The 21674-nt window shown below is 43.3% G+C and overlaps 1 protein-coding gene across 1 annotated transcript in view; it reads left to right on the plus strand.

Moving 5' to 3' along the window:
- Positions 1-21674, plus strand: part of LOC144892171 (uncharacterized) — a 55664-nt gene that overhangs the window by 13174 nt on the left and 20816 nt on the right. The window contains exon 2 of the mRNA XM_078777433.1: positions 10819-10824. Within this exon, the coding sequence (XP_078633559.1) occupies positions 10819-10824 (6 nt within the window). The remainder of the gene's footprint in view (positions 1-10818; positions 10825-21674) is intronic.

The following is a 21674-nucleotide window of genomic DNA, read 5'->3' on the forward strand; positions in this document are numbered from 1 at the left end:
CTCTGGGCTCTGTCCCGCAAATATTCCTACAGGTCGCACAAGATCTGCCTGCAACCCTCTTATGGTCAAACTGCCAAAATCAAGACTCTCTGCTCACCTTCACTCCTTCATTCCTCTTTTCTCCCGCCTCTGGAACAAACTCCCTCACTCTCTTCAATCCCACTCCACCCTCCAGGTCTTTAAAACAGCTGTTCACCACCATCTCTTATCTTCCCCCATCCAAAACCTTGATCTTTTCTACCCCCGCTAATTTCACCCCAATTCCACTTTTTTGAAATACCAACTTCTGTCCTGGAAGTCATTGGTGTCCTTGTGTTTTATACTTCTCCCTCCACCCCCCCCCCCCCCTTCCCATGCCTCCTCCCCCCAAGCCCTCTCCCTTCCACACATCTCCCTGCTCTCAAATGTTGTGTTTGTGTGCTTCACCTTCTCTCCCCATCTTGTTTTCCGCTCCCGCTTTTTATATATTTTGTTTGTCTGGTTGATTTGTTTGTGAAGTAAATGTTAGCTCTTTCACGAGCCTCGATTCAGTATACAAAAAAAAAAAAAAAAAAAAAAAAAAAAAAAGAACAAGAAAAAGCATTAAAGTGTGGGTATGAATTTTGGGGTAGTAATATATAGATTCAGTTAGATCTGTATCGGTAGATGCTCCGATGATTGGGGGTAGGAGGAACCTTTTCGATGTACGTAAGTCAGGAACCTGTTCAGCCCGGATGTTGGATTAAGCTTGTATATTTGTGGTTATACGAGGATGGCCTTGTGCTAATTATCATAGGGATTATGCTAATTTCCCTGTTCGTGAGACCTTGTAATTTATCCATTGTCCCTTATGGCACTACACCAATAAACACTCGGCAGGCCTTATAGCACCACCCATACTAATTAAATTCCCCCCCCACAATAATACTCACCGGATGTGCAGCCAGGAAGCGCCCACGCATTGTGCCAACATGGCGATAAAACATTGTTCAGGCCAGCTGAGGCCATGCCCACCTCGCGACGGATTGGTTGAGGGGTTTGATTGCGAGATCACACCAATGGTACGGAGGACCAATCGGCATGCAGCTGAAGCCCAGAGGCAAGAAGGAACCAGCTGATTCACCAAGGGGAGATTATATAAAGGGAGGGCATTCAACATTTTCTCTCTCTCTGCTCTCTTGCGTTGGACATTCTCTTGCTTTCTGACCATCGCTGGCCCTCCGATCTTGCCCTCCGCTGGTTCCCTTCTGCTTCTCCCTCGTGCTCTTGTGCTTGGACCGACCCTGTCGAAGACGCCACCGGGAGACATGCAGAGGCAATGGGAAGAGCCGCAGCCTGGGAACTGCGGTTCTCCAAGCGGACGATGCATACAAGGGTGGCTTGCCGCTGGAGCGTGACGAGGTTGGGGCGAGCGAGATGTCCGGTGAGGCCTTGCAGCACGCGAACGAGGCGGACTGAGGCCCACTTCCCGCCAACGACCGGGCGGTTTCTGCCAAAGCTCCGGACGAACCCCGATGAGACCGAGTGGTTGAGCTAAGCCCACACACACGACGCTTTTTTTTCATTTAAATTCTCGCATCGTGTGTGTTATCAGTCTGGTGTGAGGGATCCCAATTTAGGAGTTTAGTTCATTGCATTTCCTTTGTATTCCCGACATTCCGTTGTAAATAAATCCGTACATTATTTTCCCTATATGTTCTAAATCCGTTTGAGTTACTTTTTGCAGGATTGAAGACTGCTCGGCGGATCACGTCAGGTTAAAGCTTCCAGCTTCTTCTTCGTGTTTCTTCTGCCCGCGTGTGGATATAAAATCCGCTCTTGAACTGAACGCTTCGAAGTAACGCTCGATTGCTATTCGTGATTTCCCGTTCTTCACTGAGGGGAATCACAGGACAGTATGGTTTGTTCACACAACAGTTTGAATGGAAACATTTATTATTCTATGACAGTAGAAAAATTTTAGGACACGAAATGAGCAAAAAAATTATATATACAGTGCATTAGTGATATTTGCGAAGCAATAGAAAAATTTATAAAACAACACAGAATTGATTCACAAACAACAACAACCACATACACGATCACAATCGAGAGTTATAAAAGATATTATTTTATTTTAGACTTATTTTCATGTGTTTCACGTCTTGTTGTTTTTTAGGTGTTTGTTTGTGTTTCACAATGAATGAAAAACATAAAGGTGGAGTATGCAGATTATGATACATGACAGGTTCAACGATATGTTCGGCCTGAACAGCATAGGAATCAAAATGGCGGTGTGTGGAGTCAGCCGCCGTAATGACATCACATCACCCCTGTCATGTGACCAGATCCTCAGCTCTGATTGGTGTACGTTTGAGGATACACACATACATACATACATACATACATACATACATACATACATACATACATACAGACAGGCAAACACTGTTCTGGATGACTTTGCCCTATGGGCTATGCCGTAAAAAGGGGAGGGGTATCTTATCTCGGCCTAGCCATGGGGGTCCCTGGAATATTTTATTGGACACATGGGTGCCGTGGAGGCACAAAGGTTGACAAACCCTGATTAAGAGGATTCAAATGGTAATTCTGAAGTGTTGTAAAGGGTAATTCTAAAGGATTATAAAAGATAATTCTAAAGGATAATTCTAAAAGGGTAATTCCAAAGGGTAATTATAAGGTGTAATTCTAAAAGGGTAATTCCAAAGGGTAATTATAAGGTGTAATTCTAAAGGATAATTCTAAAAGGGTAATTCCAAAGGGTAATTATAAGGTGTAATTCTAAAGGGTAATTCCAAAGGGTAATTGTAAAGGATAATTCTAAAGGATAATTCTAAAGGGTAATTCTAAAGGGTAATTCTAAAGGGTAATTCCAAAGGGTAATTATAACGTGTAATTCTAAAGGGTAATTCCAAAGGGTAATTATAAGGTGTAATTCTAAAGGGTAATTCCAAAGGGTAATTCTAAAGGGTAATTCTAAAGGGTAATTCTAAAGGGTAATTCTAAAGGGTAATTCCAAAGGGTAATTCCAAAGGGTAATTCTAAAAGGTAATTCTAAAGGGTAATTCTAAAGTGTAATTCTAAAGGGTAATTCTAAAGGGTAATTCTAAAGAGTAATTCTAAAGGGTAATTCTAAAGGGTAATTCTAATGGGTAATTCTAAAGGGTAATTCTAAAGTGTAATTCTAAAGGGTAATTCTAAAGGGTAATTCTAAAGGGTAATTCCAAAGGGTAATTCCAAAGGGTAATTTCAAAGGGTAATTCCAAAGGGTAATTTCAAAGGGTAATTTCAAAGGGTAATTCCAAAGGATTATAAAGCGTAATTGTAAAGGATTATAAAGGGTAATTCTAAAGGGTAATTCTAAAGGGTAATTCTAAAGAGTAATTCTAAAGTGTAATTCTAAAGGGTAATTCTAAAGGGTAATTCTAAAGGGTAATTCCAAAGGGTAATTCCAAAGGGTAATTCCAAAGGGTAATTTCAAAGGGTAATTCCAAAGGGTAATTTCAAAGGGTAATTTCAAAGGGTAATTCCAAAGGATTATAAAGCGTAATTGTAAAGGATTATAAAGGGTAATTCTAAAGGGTAATTCTAAAGGGTAATTCTAAAGAGTAATTCTAAAGGGTAATTCTAAAGGGTAATTCTAAAAGGTAATTCTAAAGTGTAATTCTAAAGGGTAATTCTAAAGGGTAATTCTAAAGAGTAATTCTAAAGGGTAATTCTAAAGGGTAATTCTAAAGTGTAATTCTAATGGGTAATTCTAAAGGGTAATTCTAAAGTGTAATTCTAAAGGGTAATTCTAAAGGGTAATTCCAAAGGGTAATTCCAAAGGGTAATTTCAAAGGGTAATTTCAAAGGGTAATTCCAAAGGATTATAAAGCGTAATTGTAAAGGATTATAAAGGGTAATTCTAAAGGGTAATTCAAAAGTGTAATTCGAAAGAGTTATTCTAAAGGGTAATTCTAAAGAATAATTCTAAAGTGTAATTCTAATGGGTTCTAAAGGGTAATTATAATGGATAATTTTTATGGGTTATGAAGGGTATTTCTAATTGGTAATTCGCAAGGGTAATTTGGAAGGATAATTGTAAAGGGTTGTTAGCCGCGTCGCAGACGCTGCTCATAGAGTGCCCTCTGCTGTTGTTGTTGTTACCACTGCTTCTTTTTCTTCTTCTTCTTGTTGTTCTTGCAGAGAAGACAAAACCTCAAAGCTCCACCCATTCTGGGAACCATAGCTAAACCCATTTTGGGAGAGGCTTCATATAAACAAATATCCACCATTTTATTAACTCGCATAGCTTTGAGGCCTGTTTTGTAGGCCCGTGGTGTCTTCCTCTCTCACACAGTTTTATTTCAAATCAAATTCGATATATCATTTCATTTTTCACAGTCGCTAACATAGTTTTAGACTCGGTTGAAAAAAAACGGGAAGAAAATCCGATGAAGGTTGCCCTTTATAGAACGAAATGAATTCTCAAAGGCCTGTAACTTCAAGTCCATTGAGATTTTTTTTTTTTTATCGCGGCATGCTCAGTCATACACCGCCCGAAATAACAGATGGGAAAATGCCGAGATATATTAAAAATTCGTCCATTTGATGACAATCGTCACGATGAAATATTTAATTTATACGTTGTCACAATAATGTGCAGAGAGGAGCATAGCTTCGTTCACGTGTCGCCACATAGGGGAAATTGCCGAGATATATATTTTTTTTACATCGCGGCATGGTCAGTCATACACTGCCTGAAATAACAGACGGGAAAATGCCGAGATATATTAAAAATTCGTCGCCACACACGGGAAATTGCCGAGATATATTTTCACTTTGCACAAAAATAACATCAAGTAATCGAATCAATAGGAATGTCCTGTGCTTATAACATCGACGTTATAGGCACAGCTGCATCTACGCATTGTGTAACAACGACGCGGCTTTTGTTTTAATTAAAACTTTTTGTACTTGTTTTTATGGGTTATAAAGGGTATTTCTAATGGGTTATAAAGGGTAATTATAAAGGGTAACTATAACTGCCACTTTATAACTGCTGGCAGTGATCACCGATTTCCTCCGCCTTCCCGCTTTCATACAACCCTTTTTTGACACAACCCCGCTTTGACACAATCCCGCTTTGACACAACCCCGCTTTCACACAACCCCGCTTTCATACAACCCCACTTTCATCATCATTAAAGCAACACTGAAGAGTCACATGGCTGGAGAAGATGTAATGTCGAGCTTCTTATACTTCACATTATAACAACTGCAACTTTCCAGACCATGAACCAATCATACTGAAATTTTAAACGCTTGTTCCACTTGACGATATCTACATTCCATTTCAAGTTTTACTTTGATCAATCTGGTGGTTCAAGAATTTTTTTTAAATATATCTCCCTTCAATTTTTATTAGCCTGGTGTTGGTTTAATGGTTAGGGTGCCGGCTTGGGATCCTAGGATCTTTGATTCGAATCCCATTCGATCGCTAAATTAACGCCAGGGGGATTGACTCAGCCTGTCATCCTTCCGAGGTCGGCAAATTGAGTACCAGTTCACTGGTAATTCCCTGTGTGTCACAAGAGGCGACTAACAGGGTTGGCAGCAGGAAGGGCATCCGGCCATAAAAACATTGCTTCAAAAAGGGGACCAAGGTGCCGGAAAAAGGCCAATCCCTGCTCTGCGGGGAAAAATGGTCCCTAAAGGTGGTTCGAAAGGTAGTCCCTTCAATTTTTATGGCTGCCAAACCGAACAACCTATCATGTTGAAATTTTACACACTTATTTCACTTGACCCCTTCTTCATTACTTTCAGGTTTCACATCTATTAATAACACGGTTCAATAGATACAAGGTTTTTAAAATTGCCGTTGAATTATTTATCGCTGCTAAAGCATGTGATCTGTCGAAAATTCCAAAAGGGCATTTTAGCACGAAAACATGTGGAACATACTTGTGAAGTTTGCACTCGAAATGATCAAAAATGAGGGAGGATGTAGGTTTTAACCCTTTGGGTATGGATGACATCCAGTGCCGCAACCCATGAAAAAGTTTTTTGTACGGTGACGTTACGACACGTCATCGACTATACCGATAAATAGATCGTCAGTACGTGGTTGCATTCCCGTACAAAAATGCCAAACTAATCCCGTACCGGGGGTATTTTTATCAAAAAAAATCCCGGACTCAAAGGGTTAAAGGTTTATGCTTCAAAAAATTATAGCTCACAAACCATGTCACCTACGGCGTCATCACCCAGGAACTATTTGTTTGTCATGGGTATGCGGTCATGCATGTAAATTTGGCCTCGATCTGTTCAGTCGTTTCATAGAAAATGGGTTTTTCGTGTTGTTTCAGGCTTCTCCCTTAAAACAATATGGCGGACGAACCATGTCACCCATGATGTCATTATTATTTTTCTTCTCCATCAATTTATACCGAGATGATGCTCAAAAAATTTCATCCTGAACGGATTAAGTTTTTTACTTGTCGAATTATGAAGTTTTTTCCAAGATGGCGCCTGTACCACGTGACCTATGATATCATAATTACAAGTAAAATATTCTGCAGACAGAGGCGCAAATTATGATAAAAATTTCATGTTAATCGGTGCAACTATTGCAGAGAAAATGATTTTTAAAGGAAATAAATCTGAAAAATGGCAGTGGCACAGTCAGTTAGATGGCCTGAGAAGTGTTGTGTTTCTTCTTCAAAAAATAACGACTTTAGGCTTCCAGACCGTACAACCAATCATGTTGAAATTTTAAACAATATTCCCCTTGATAACAGAACAGCTACATTACATTAAAGGTTCAGGTCAATCAATGCAGCGGTTCAAGACAAAGATTTTTTTAAATTTCCGTTTAATCATATAATGCGGCCAAACCACACGACGTGACACAAATTCCAAAAGACTATTTGAGCTTCCCAAAATGGGGAACATTCACTACATGCCCAAAAGTATGCGGACACTCCTAATCAGTGGATTCGGTATTTCAGCCACACCCATTGCTGACAGGGTATATATAATCAAGCACACAGCCATGGAATCTCCGTAGACAAACATTGGCAGTAGAATGGGCTGTACAGAAGAGGTCAGTGACTTTCAACACAGCACCGTCATAGGATGCCACCTTTCCAACAAGTCAGTTCGTCAAATTTCTGTCCTGCTAGAGCTGCCTCGGTCACCTCTAAGTGCGGTTATTCTGAAGTGGAAACGTCTATGACCAACAACTGCTGAGCTGCGACGTGGTAGGCCACACAAGCTCACAGAACGGGACCGCCGAGTGCTGAAGCGTGTGGTGCGTAAAATTTGTCTGTCCTCAGTTGCAACACTCACTACCAGGTTCCAAACTGCCTCTGGAAGCAACGTCGGCACAACAACTGTTCATCGGGAGCTTCATGAAATGGGTTTCCATGGCCGAGCAGCCCCACACAAGCGTAAGATCACCATGCGCAATGCCAAGCGTCAGCTGGAGTGTTGTAAAGCTCGCCGCCATTCGACTGGAGCAGCGTAAACGCGTTCTCTGGAGTGATGAATCATGCTGATTGATTGGCAGTCCAACGGACGAATCTGGGTTTGGCGGATGCCAGGAGAACGCTACCTGCCCAAATGCATAGTGCCAACTGTAAAGTTTGGTGGAGGAGGAATAATGGTCTGGGGTTGTTTTTCATGGTTCCGGCTCGGCCCCTTAGTTCCAGTGAAGCAAAATCTTAATGCGACAGCATACAATGATATTCTAGACGATTGTGTGCTTCCAACTTTGTGGGAACAGTTTGGAGAAGTCCCTTTCCTGTTTCAGCATGTCAATGCCCCCGTGCACAAAGTGAAGTCCATACAGAAATGGTTTGTCGAGGTCATTTGTCGATGGAAGATCTTGACTGGACTGGACAGAGCCCTGACTGCAACCCCATCGAACACCTTTGGGATGAATTGGAACGCCGACTGCCAGCCAGGCATAATCGCCCAACATCAGTGCCCGACCTCACTAATGCTCTTGTGGCTGAATGGCAGCAAATTCCCGCAGCAATGTTCCAACATCAAGTGGAAAGCCTTCCCAGAAGAGTGGAGGCTGTCGTAGCAGCAATGTGGTGACCAACTCCATACTAATGCCCATGATTTTGGGATGAGATGTGTGATGTTCGGGTGTCCACATACATTTGGTCATGTTGTGTATGTTTCAAGTTTCCACTTGATATCTTCAAAATTGAGGGAGAAGTTTATGCTTTAAAACGTCATAATTCCGAAACCTTTTGACCTACGACGTCATGATCGCTAAAATTTTTGTTCGTTGTGGGTATGTGATAATGCTTGCAAAGTTTGGGCTAAATCTGAAAGGGCTTTTCGTATTTTTCACGAAAACAATATGGCGGCCGAACCATGAGACGTATGACGTCAAAAAACTTTGGATTCTTATTTTTTTTTCACTTCGGTCATGTAAAAAATAAAATAATATTCGTGGCATTAAGGGTTCTATTTGTCGAATTCTAACCTCATAATGTCAGCAGCTTCAATATCCTAAATAAACATTTTTTCCGTCCCATTTCAGAGTTCTTGATAATGAGCCATGAATCAATTTTTCCATTCAGCCGTTTGAGATATAGCGGGGCTTCTCCGTTTTCGGAGAAGTTGAAGGTTTTTTTCTCAAGATGGCCCCATACCACGTGACGTATGATGTCATAATTAACAGTATAACATTCTACATGTATAGCCAATCACTTGGTGAAAAATGTCATGTCAATCGGACCAACGGTTGCTGAGAACATTCATTTTAAAGTTTTTGGACGTGAAAAACAGGGGTGGAAGAATAAGAAGAAAAACTATAGCAGAAACAATAGGTTTTCTTCCACACTATGGAGAGGAAACATAATTTGAAAGGGTAATTAATTCTAAAGGGTAATTCTAAAGGGTGATCCTAAAAGGATAATGCTGAAGGGTTTCTAGTTTTATAGTCTGAGGACAGTTATAGAATTTAGTGAAGGACACTTGCAGAATTTAGTGAAGGACACATGTAGAATTGAATGAAGGACATATGCAGAATTTAGTAAAGGACACATGTAGAATCTAGTAAAGGACACGTGTATAATTTAGTAAAGGACACTTGCAGAATTTAGTGAAGGTCACTTGCAGAATTTAGTGAAGGACACGTGTAGAATTTAATGAAGGACATATGTAGAATTTAGTAAAGGACACATGTAGAATCTAGTAAAGGACACGTGTATAATTTGGTAAAGGACACGTGTAGAATTTAGTAAAGGACACATGTATAATTTAGTAAAGGACACTTGCAGAATTTAGTGAAGGACACATGTAGAATCTAGTAAAGAACACATGTATAATTTAGTAAAGGACACGTAGAGAATTTAGTAAAGGACACGTAGAGAATTTAGTAAAGGACACGTGGAGAATTTAGTAAAGGACACGTGGAGAATTTAGCAAAGGACACGTGGAGAATTTAGTAAAGGACACGTGTAGAATTTGGTAAAGGACACGTGTAGAATTTGGTAAAGGACACGTGTAGAATTTAGTAAAGGACACGTGTAGAATTTGGTAAAGGACACATGTAGAATCCAGTAAAGGACACATGTATAATTTAGTGAACGACACGTGTATAATTTAGTAAAGGACACGTGGAGAATTTAGTAAAGGACACATGTATAATTTAGTAAAGGACACTTGTTCTTAAAATGGTGCAGTTATAACTGCAGTTTTACTCTCAAATATTTATTGGCAGTTTAAGTGAACTTTACAATAACTAAGGGTATGAAGGAGTGGCAAAACGTCACCAGATCTGCATCTATATTATAAAACAGGAGTGTCTGTCTGTCTGTCTGTCTGTTCGTCCGTCCCCAAAACACTCCCTCTGTGTTGGGGCGAGCCCCGCCAAACTTCCTGTGGAACGTTTTGGGGTCCCAGCGGATGTTCTAAGGTAGGAAGGAGGTTAAAAAAATTCCTCAATAAAATTATGATTTTGAAATTAACTTGATACGAATCGCCCGCGAATCCGGAAGTCGACAGATGACGGCAATGAGTTGGTTTGATAATATCCCAATACAACCGTCATTGAAAACAGTATTTGGTTAAACTATCAATTTATGATTGGAATGACGTTTGGGATTGAGTGAATACGATTTTGAATTCGTAATTGTATTCACCCAACTGCACGGATCTTCTTCACATCCGGGTTTAAATATTTGTTTTTGTCACGAATGTTGGTAAAAGTTTATTTTTTATATTAATGTTATTTAATTTGTGATTGGAGTTACGCTGTTTGGAATGAAAATAGAGATATTGAGTTCAAGTGAATGACGAAATTACATGAGGGTTTATACTTTCTAAGCGTGACATTCACGGATCGCAACATGCAGATTCGCCATTGACTGGGTATGGAACCATTCAAACGGGACATTCTTGGATCGCCATATACAGATTCGCCATTGACTGGGTATGGAACCATTCAAACTGGTACGTTTTTCGTGGAAGTCCTTCAAGAACCTGCTGACCTTGCTTTATGTTCGACTACAGGTGGCACAGGAATATGGAATTTATTGGTTCCATGGTTTAGCGTTCACCGTTTCCGCATTGTTTGTTTGCTTATGGCCTCCCACCCATGCATAGCACGGGAACGGTACCTCGCTCGTATATAATAGATAACCAATAATTAATTACCTTCACCACCAAAGGTGGATGTAGGTTATGTTGTCACCCCTGTCTGTCTGTCTGTTTGTTTGTCTGTCTGTTTGTTTGTCTGTCCGTTTGTGAACTAAATATCTCAAAAAAGTTTTGGACGGATTCGGACGAAATTTGGCAGAGATGTAGCGGATGTGACAAGGACTAAATGATTAGATTTCGGTGAAGATCCGGATCCGGCTACAATAATTTTAAAAGTGATTTGTCACCATTGAGCCAACCAGGTGGAGGTATACTCTCTACTGAGTGCCGTTGTAGTTTATCCTGTGTATACAATCCAAACATAAAACATGATACATGTTTCAATAACCACGATCGATCACTTCAATCCAGATTACCCAGAGTGGCAACATGTGGGAACCATAGCTCGGATACACAGATTGTCTTTTACGTGATCAATGGTTGGAGGAATGGATGGATGGATGAGTGAATGAGGGGAAGTAGAGATGGATGGATGAGTGAATGAGGGGAAGTCGAGATGGATGGATGAGTAATTGAGGGGAAGTAAAGATGGATGGATGAATGAATGGGGGGGAAGTAGAGATGGATGGATGAGTGAATGAGGGGAAGTAGAGATGGATGGGATGAGTGAATGAGGGGAAGTAAAGATGGATGGATGAATGAATGGGGGGGAAGTAGAGATGGATGGATGAGTGAATGAGGGGAAGTCGAGATGGATGGATGAGTAATTGAGGGGAAGTAAAGATGGATGTATGAATGAATGGGGGGGAAGTAGAGATGGATGGATGAGTGAATGAGGGGAAGTAGAGATCGATGGGATGAGTGAATGAGGGGAAGTAAAGATGGATCGATGAATGAATGGGGGGGAAGTAGAGATGGATGGATGAGTGAATGAGGGGAAGTAGAGATGGATGGGATGAGTGAGTGAGGGGAAGTAGAGATGGATGGGATGAGTGAATGAGGGGAAGTAGAGATGGATGGATGAATGAATGGGGGGGAAGTAGAGATGGATGGATGAGTGAATGAGGGGAAGTAGAGATGGATGGATGAGTGAATGAGGGGAAGTAGAGATGGATGGATGAGTAATTGAGGGGAAGTAAAGATGGATGGATGAATGAATGGGGGGGAAGTAGAGAGGGATGGGATGAGTCGAAGGAGGGATGGATAATCTTGAAGGAATAATTTTGTTGGCTGCTGAATCTAGGGTAAGATGACCTGGATCAACCTTCGATGGATCAAACTATTTACGTACAACATTGAGCTTGGAAAGGACATTGACAGCAGGTCCATGGATCCCATGTTGTTTGCCATGTGGAAGAACAACAAGATCATGAAAGGGATCCGTTGTGATATTTGTCTTAATTCCAAAGAATTCAGGTCTCTCAGTTCTGTTGAAAGTGGTTTTAGTGTCATTTTGTTACATTTGCCTTGTCCTGGCATCTTTCCTCCTTTCATTATCAAATGACATGCTTTGCAGATCCACATTTTTCCATCTGCAGAACTTCCAGACAAGTGTAATATTTCATTTGAAAGATCTACAGGAGCTTTATTAAAGCTGTTTTTTTGGAAAGCAAAACAGAAACTCCATACATGAGGTGGTGACATGAGCAACATGTGTGTAGTCAGCATCAGCTCACACTTTCATGAGAAAATATGAAATTACTTTGTCAAATTCAGGAATAAACGATTGTTTTTTTAAAGTTATTTAAAATGCACGGTTTCGGAAGGTACGGTACCTGTGTTACCTGTGTTACTTCTCTCAAAATTAAATATGAAATTCATCAGTTTGATGTTTTTCTCGGAACATGTCACAGTCTCTGGTACTCGTCGGTGAGCACATCCTCACATTTTGGAGAGGAAACGGACCGGGCAAGTGTGAACACATACACACATACGGACACACAGACACTGGATCAGTGTTATGTTATTAGATGGATGGTCCAAACATCGGTGATTCACCTGTGGGTCAAATCACGTCTGAGTGATTCACCTTGCTGGGTATAATCAGATCAGAATGATTCACCTGCTAGGTATCATCAGGTCTCAATGATTCACCTGCGAGGTATCATCAGGTCTGAGTGATCCACCTGTTGGGTATCATCAGGTCCAAGCTGCTTCCATGTTTCACCCAAAGACTTCAGAAACATGTTTTTTGGTATAAAAACTCCTGTGGTCCTTGATATGATGAGGATGAACTTTGGTGTTTTTCGTTGTGGTGTCGCCACTAAGCTTGTTCCTTTCATTTGTGGGTATTTTATGTTTTTACAACACCTGGTGGAAGGTCTTTTTTTTTTCTTTTTTTTTTCTTTTTTTTTTTGTATACCAGATCGAGGCTCGTGAAAGAGCTAACATTAATCACACAAAAAGACAAACCGACACAGAAAACACAAAAAACAAGGGGAGCGGCAGACAAGATGGGGAGAGAGGGGGAAGGACACAAAAGAGAGGGGGAAGAGGGGGAAGGACACAAACACAACATTTGAGAGCAGGGACATCGGGAGGACTTGGGGGGAGGTGGGAGAGGAATAAAACATATGAACACTGCAAGGACTCTGGGGTGAATTACCGGGGGTAGAAAAGATCAAGGTTTTCGATGGGGGAAGATAAGAGATGGTGGTGAACAGCTGTTTTAAAGACCTGGAGGGAGGAGTGGGATTGAAGGGAGTGGGGGAGTTTGTTCCAGAGGCGGGAGAAAAGGGGAATGAAAGAGTGAAGGTGAGCAGAGAGCCTAGACTTTGGCAGTTTAACCATAAGAGGGTTGCAGGCAGATCTTGTGCGACCTGAAGGAATATTGCGGGGACAGAGCACAGAGAGAGCTGGGGGAGCAAGGCCGGAGAGGAGTCGGTAGAAGACAGAAAGACCACCAACCTGCCTGCGGTGAGTGAGTGAAAGGCCCTCGGTGTTGACTACATCGCAGGAGATTCCAATGATTCTGAAAGCTTTGGCCTCAACAGCGTGAAGCCGAGCAAGGTGTGAGGCAGGAGCACCGGCCCAGAGGGGAGAACAGTATTCCATTGAGCTGCGGATGAAAGCCTTGTATGTGGTGAGGAGCTCAGGTGTGCCAAGGAAGGACTTCGCACGACGGAGGATGCCCAGTCGGCGACTGGCTTTGGAGGCCAGCTTGGAAATGTGGTTTTCCCAAGAAAGATCATGGCAGATAGTGAGACCCAAAAGCTTGAGCGACAGAACTTCTTGGAGAGGATTGTTGAGAAAGTAGATGGGAGGGTTGTCCAGTCGGTCCTTTCGGAGAGACATTGTAAGAGTGTGAGATTTGTCAGGATTGAAAGACATGTTCCACTTGTTTGACCAGTCTGTGATTTTGTCCAGGTCTGCAGAGAGTGAGGAGGCTGCAGACTGCCGATTTGAGATATGAGGAATGGAGCGGCAGAGAGTGGAGTCATCAGCAAAGATATAGAGAGGATTTTCCAGAGAGTAGGAGAGATTATGGATGAAGACCAGAAAAAGCACAGGGCCCAGCACACTACCTTGGGGAACTCCAGCCAGAATAGGAAGGGGTGATGAGAGAAAACTATTCAGGGCCACATGTTGACTACGACCAGAGAGGAAGTCCGCAAGCCAAGCGTGGAGATTTCCATGGATACCATAAGAGGAGAGTTTGGTGAGCAGGGCGGGTGTCAGACCGTATCGAAGGCACGTGATATGTCAAGGGAGACAGCTCTGATTTCCTGTTTGACGTTGAGGACCTCCATCCATTGTTGAGACAGCTGAAGGAGTATGTCCAGAGTAGAATGACCTGGTCTGAATCCAAATTGATGATCGGAGATCAAGCCATTGGAGAAGAGGAAGGATTTGATATCCGAATTGATGATCGATTCCATGACCTTGCTGATGATTGGTCTGTAGTTGTAAGGATCTGTTTTTCCACATTTTTTGTGTGATGCGGAAATGTTGGCTGATTTCCCAGCGGATGGCAAATGACCTTGAGCAAAAGAGAGGGTGAAGAGAACAGAGAGAGGGTGAGTTAGAGCAGCAGAGCAGGATTTTACGACCCGTGGGCTGATGCCGTCTGGTCCAGTTGCTGAATCAGAGTTGAGGCTTGACAGAAACTTCTCTACCTTGTCAGGAGAGAAGGACACAGAGTCCAGGAGCAGCTGTGTTCGACTGGGTAAGGTGGGTACAGAGAGAGATGGGTTTGGGACACAAGATTTTGAGTCAAACACAAGGTTGAGGCATTGGCTTTGTCGTGTGCGTTGTCAACTGTGTAGCCGTTTGAGGTAAGGAAGGTGATGGAGGGGGAACAAACATCAGAAACGGATTTGACCAGACGCCACCAGGAGTGGTTTGTGTTCATATAATGTTGTACTGTATAGATGTTCACGTGTTCATGTAAAATCCATGACTATTCTGCCGAACCTTTAAAAGAGTATATCGGGGTATGAAACACTCGACCGGGGGGGTATTGTGTTGTTCATTGCTATGGTGGTTCTTGTGATTGATTTTGATTAAATGTGATTCTGTATTGTGATTTTCTGGTCTTCTCTGGGACACAAAACGTAAACTGTTCACCTGGCGGAGGTATGCTCTCTACTGAGTGCCATTTCTAGTTTTAAATGAGTTTGTTTTCGAATGGAATCAGGAACAGACTGGAGCTGGTTGATGTGCAGATCCAGGATTGTTAGTTTGGTAACTTCAAAATTAAACTACAAATTATATCTGAAGTACATCCGGTAATGACATTTAATTATTTACTCTCAGTGATTATTTGTTTATATATTTGGGGATTATTTGGCTTTTGTAGTTGTTCTGATTTTGATAATAATAATAATAATGTTGTAGTTTGTCAAATATCATTGTTGTTGATTTTGTGAGTTTATTTTGAAAGGAATTGTGGAAAATTAAAATAATGAAATTCCATATCAACAGACTTTTATTTTTAACCATGAATACAACAGGGGGGTTTACCATTTCCTTTAATGCACACTTTGCATACATTGCTTTCCATTAATGTTTATATTTTAAACAACTTGTACATAATGTGCATAATCCCTTGGGAATAATGGGATTCCATGATAGTTTGTAGGAGCTGTTTGGGAATAAGTTAACTCTTGATCAGAGCAATGGAGCTCGTACAGATTTTGACAAGAGAAGGGACAGGAAGAGACTTCAGCTGGTTGTTGTACAGATATAGATGTGTTAGACTTGTAAGTTTATCAAACACTCCACTGGGTAACGACTGGAGCTTGTTGTTGTCCAGACCTAGGATTGTTAGTTTGGTAATCTCAAAATTAAACAGCAAATTATATCTGAAGTACATCCGGTGATGATATTAAATTATTTACTCTCAGTGATTATTTGTTTTTATATTTAGGGATTATTTGGCTTTTGTAGTTGCTCTGATTTTGATAATAATAATAATAATAATAATAATAATAATGTTGTCGTTTTTTAAAATATAATTGGGGCCCGCAGAAATTTGGGTACATTGGGATGGATCTGCAGGTAGCGTTGGGTATTGTGGCATCCACCGGGTGCGGGGGATTCATTGATGAGCACGTGAAGATTTTGTAGTACTCTTGCGCCAGGGACATTGGACGTCTGGACGATCGGGCGGATGAGCGCGGCTGAGTGAACGAGGGCGCGCTGAGGCCTAATTCCCTTCAGAGCCTGTGCCGCGCTCGGATTGCGCTCTTGGGGCCTGGACGATTCCTGATGAGGTTCAAGAGCAGCTTAGACCAAAGTGCCCACACACACACACATATTTACTTTCGTTCTATTATATTACCCTTTATACAGGTCTGTGTGGGGATGACCCATTTAGGAATCATAGTTTTTGTTGTGCATTATTTTGTTTCCGGCATTTCTTCAATAAAGGCAGTATTTTAGTACATTTTAAATCCTGTGTCGGCTTGGAGTTAATTATCGCAGATTTGCAGACGTCTGGTGGAAGCCATCCAGTTCAGTTCGTCATTCTCCTTTCCCTCGCGTGTAAAGAACACCGTCATTTTTCACTGAACGCCTCGGAGTTAAAGCTCGTTTGGTCATGTGTCGCCCTGCAGTGTTCACTACAGGGTAGACACATGACAGTATGCTGTTGCATCAAGATTTCCATTCACTGGAACCAAGTGGCCGAGCCCGAACCATGAAAAACAGCCCCAGACCATTATTCCTTCTCTACCAAAATTTACAGTTGGCACGATGCATTTGGGCAGTAGCGTTCTCATGGCATCCGCCAAACCCAGATTCGACCGTTGGACTGTCTAATGGTGAAGGGTGATTCACCACTCCAGAGAACGCGTTTCCACTGCTCCAGAGTCCCATGGCAGCGAGCTTTACACCACTCCAGCCGACACTTGGCATTGCACATGATCTTGCTTGCCGCTTGTGTGCGGCTGCTCGGCCATGGAAATCCATTTGATGAAGCTCCCGACGAACAGTTGTTGTGCTGACACTTGTGCAACAACAGTTGTTGTGCTGACACTGCTTCCAGAGGCAGTTTGGAACTCGGCAGTGATTGTTGCAACCAAGGACAGACGATTTTTACGCGCTACTTGCTTCACCTTCAGCACACTGTGGTCCCATTCTGTGAGCTTGTGTGGCCTACCACTTCGCGGCTGAGCTGTTGTTGCTCCTCGACGTTTCCACTTCAGAATAACCACACTTACAGGTGACTGGGCAGCTCTAGCAGGACAGAAATTTGATGACCTGAGTTGTTGTAAATGTGGCATCCCATGACGGTGCCACGTTGAAAGTCATTGAGCTCTTCAGTGCAGCCTGTGCTAGTGCCAATATTTGTCTATGGAGATTGCATGGCTGTGTGATTGATTATACTAGGGCATGCCCGTACTATATATATATCTAAAATTATATCCCCCCCCCCCCCCTCTATTTACATGAAATGGTTTGGTCCATTCGCAAAGCCAAAGCGAACGGCTTGCGAGTACGGTGACAATCCCCCCCCCCCTCTATTTACATGAAATGGTTTGGTCCAAAGCGAACGGCTTGCGAGTACGGTGACAATCCCCCCCCCCCCCTCTATTTACATGAAATGGTTTGGTCCAAAGCGAACGGCTTGCGGAGTTTGGTAAAGAAATCGCCATAGCGTGCACAAATGCGCAGGAAAGCGAAAGAATCGCAAATTAGTTTTAATTAGTTTTAAAACATAGTTTAACGCCAACATAGCGGCAACATAGTTTGCCAACGTGAAATAAATGAATACGCTCTCAAATGTGCCGTCCGAGGCAGAGTCTGTTCGCCACGTTCGGCACACGTGATAGCTCGCTGCTCTCTGATTGGTTGAATCGTTTTTTGGACATAGCTCGGTAACTACTTCTCCGATTAATATGAAACCTTGAAAAGGCACATCCTCGGGTCCCCAGCAATATACCTGGCAAGTTTAAAGTATATCGGACCCGTGGTTGTCGAGAAACAGCGGTCACAGACATACAGAGATTACTGGAATTATAGATAGATACAGTATACCTGTCAGCAATGGGTATGGCTGAAATACGGAATCCACTAATTAGAAGGGGTGTCCACATACTTTTGGGCATGTAGTGTATGGTTCTCATTTGGGAAAGCTCGAATAGTAGTAGAGGAAGAATGGGGGTTCTAGGACACATTAAATTTAACATTGAAGTCAATGGGGAAAATTATGGAAACTTATTGACTCAAACCCCCTCTCTTGAAAAATTACACCTTTTTCTACCTCTTTTAACTGACTAACTCTCCCCATTTTTCATTAGACTCGTACAGAGACCCAACGAATATTTGTGTTTCATTTTTAGGTAATAGCTTAATTTTCTTAAAAGCAGAATCACCATCGAAGATATTGTTGTGGTTTTGCAAATAAAGACAACCCCCCTATACTTATTGCACCACAACATGTAGCCTCGCTTAGTCAGTTATTTCTTATTAAATGTGAAGTAAAGTCTCCTTCCCAGTGTTAGTATGCGTTGAGGCAGGTAGAGAAAGGGTAGGCCTCATTGAAGCCCAGAATGCCATGTCATGGGCCTAGGACAAGTCTAGGAGGCCCGAGGGAGGAGCTGGAGGACGTGGCTGGTAAGCAGCGAACGGCCAATGGGAGCTAAAGGGAGTGGCCAGGAAATAACGGCCAATGGGAGTTAAAGGGAGTGGGCAATAACGGCGGCCAATGAGAGCTAAGGGGAGTGGCCAATAACGGCGGCCAATGAGAGCTAATGGGAGTGACTAATGAGGGGCTGTCACGACACGTGACCCCCCGGCAGCCAGTGGAGGCCCGTGGAACATTCTAGTGGGGCTCCGGGGGCTATAAAACCCGGCCCGGACCCCCAAACTCTCTGGCAGGACGATCTCTCTGGCCCTGGACTCTGACGATCTCTGGCTCTGGATTAGCCCTCAGGTCTCTCTCTGTCCCGGGATTCTTAACGCGCTCTCTGCCCTGACGACCTCTGTCTGGACTCCCTGCACGTGCGCTTTGCCTCGCTGACGTTGGGACACGCTCCGTGGATTCCCGTTACGTGCATGACTGAGATCGACGTCCCTGCCGCGAACATCCTCGGGGGGACCCGCCCAACGAGCCGTCCGGGCGAACTGCACCAAGCGGCCACGCTTTGTGCGCATTCCCCTCTTCCTCCCCTTCCCCGAACGAATCTGTGGGCCCTTGTCCGGGAAACGTAAGTAAGGCTGTTAAGGTTCTCCTCTGTGTCCATTTTATATCACCATTGTACATTTGTGAATAAATCCTGTGGTTTGTTTCCAACTTGGCCGTTTTTGTCCCTTCACCATTGGCCTCGCATTGCACGAGTTAAAACCGCTCAATTGGGTTCATAGTGATTAACGGCACGAGTTACGCGACGCACAAACGGCTCGGGCAGACCATACCCGCGTGACTCGTGCGAGGTTCAGCCCCCGTTCTCGCAGCTGCGTGTGTTGAAGGTACTCGGGTTGTGACCGTTAACCTTTCCACGTGTTAGCTGTGGGTTTGGTGGCTGGAATTGCTCAGCAATCCGCCCCCACGAGTGTAGAGTGGGTAGGGGCCTCGTGGACTCAAAGCTCGAGGGGGAGCAGGGCTTAACCCCCCCCCCCCCTCAGTATGTCAACGAGCTCGATATCCACAACAATATTGATAAATATTACATTAGAATTTGACTCTACATGTCGCTGTTGAGCTAATATGAAATTATATACTTCTCTTAATGATCTCAGCTCATCATCATCATCATCTCATCCCCGGTGTGTACCCCAGTTTAGAATAGGTACACCGTATCCCTACGTGTCGTAAGATGCGACTAAAAGGGTTGGCGTCAGGAAGGGCATCCGGCCATAAAAACATTGCCTCAAAAAGAGAACCATGACAATTACAACGAGATATGGGCAGGGTACAACCCGAATTACACCGTGGGGGACCCCACTCCCTCTCGTCAAAACTCAAGGTGGGGAACCCGATCGAAGCAAGGGTGGAAATCACTCCATTTATGACGACGAAAAGTGTGATGCCCGACGTGGAGATCGGTTTCTGAGGTTTGGGACATGGATTCTAGAGACAATGACAGGGAGATCAGGAGAAGTGGTGGAAGTATTGGTCAGAAGAAGAGTGGACATATGTTGTGTGCAGGAGACAAGATGGAAGGGAAGTGGTGTGAGAATGGTGAAGGGTAGGCAGGGACAGAAATACAAGTTTGTGTGGCAAGGGTGCCCAGAAGGCGTGAATGGTGTTGGTGTCCTGTTTTCTGAGGAGTTTGTAGACAGTGTGGTGACTGTGACCAGAGTGAGTGAAAGGTTGATGATGGTGAAAATGATGATTGGAAAGCTCTTGGTGAACGTCATCTCGGGATATGCTCTGCAGGTTGGTCGGAGCGATGAAGAGAAGGACAAGTTCTGGTGTGCAATAGAGAAGCTGATGGAAAACGTGAAAGATAAGGAAGTTGTTGTGGTAGGAGGAGACCTAAATGGACATGTGGGAAGGAGTATGGACGGTTTTGAGGGAGTTAATGGGGGTTACGAATATGTTGTGAGAAATGGAGAAGGTGAAAGGATTTTGGAGTTTGCTGATGGAGCTGATTTGTTGATTTGGAATACTCAGTTCCAGAAAGAGGATAATAAGCTTGTTACATACACGTCAGGTGGGTCGACGACAACCGTTGACCACCTGATGGTGTGTAGGCGAAATAGGGGGCACCTCCGGGACACAAATGTGATCCCGGGGGAGGAGGCTGTTTCACAGCACCACTTGGTTGTCTGCGACATAAGGTTGAAAGGTGCGAGGAGAGCTCAGCGGGTGAAGTACCAACCGAGAATGAAGGTGTGGAGGTTGAAAGAGGTGACAGTGAGGGAGGCATTAAAAGAGAGGCTGAGTATGGTGGAGGATGATGTGGTTGAGCTTGAAAGTGGGTGGATGTCAATGAAAGATAGTCTGTTGGGAGCCGTTGGTGAGCTATGTGGATGGACAAAAGGATCACCGAGGCACTCGGAAACATGGTGGTGGGATGATGAAGTTGGAAAGAAGATCGACGAGAAGAGGAAGAAGTTCAAGGAGTGGCAGAAGGTGAAGGGTATGGGGGCAGAAAAGGAAGAGCATGAAAGTTATAAGGCAGCCAAGAAGGCTGCAAAGAAAGAGGTAGCAAAGGCGCAGGAGGCGTGTAGGAAAATGTTCGGAGAACGCTTGGATTTGGAAGCGGGTCAGAGAGCGGTATTCAGGATTGCAAAGCAGATAGCGAAAGAGAGGTGTGATGGGGGTGAGTTGCTTGAAGGATGAAGTGGGACAAATCGTTGTGGACCCAGATGGAATTAAAGGAAGATGGAAGAGATATATGGAAATACTGTTGAATGCAGAGAATGAATGGGATGGCAACATAGAGAGTAACCCAGTTTTAGGACCGGCAGAGAAGATAACCGAGAAGGAAGTTGAGGAAGCGATTAAAGCAATGAAGAGTAGAAAAGTGGGAGGGCCGACGGGAGTTGTGGGAGATATGTTGAAGGCAGCGGGAAATTGGGGTGTGAAGAGAATGACAGAGATCTGCAATCTGGTGGTGAAAGAAGGCCGCATTCCAGTGGATTGGGAACCCGCGTCCCTCTATACAAGGGGAAAGGTGACCCTGTGGACTGTGGCTCGT

This window comes from Myxine glutinosa, chromosome 5 (assembly GCF_964187855.1).
Source record: "Myxine glutinosa chromosome 5, kmMyxGlut1.1, whole genome shotgun sequence".
NCBI lineage: Eukaryota > Metazoa > Chordata > Myxini > Myxiniformes > Myxinidae > Myxine > Myxine glutinosa.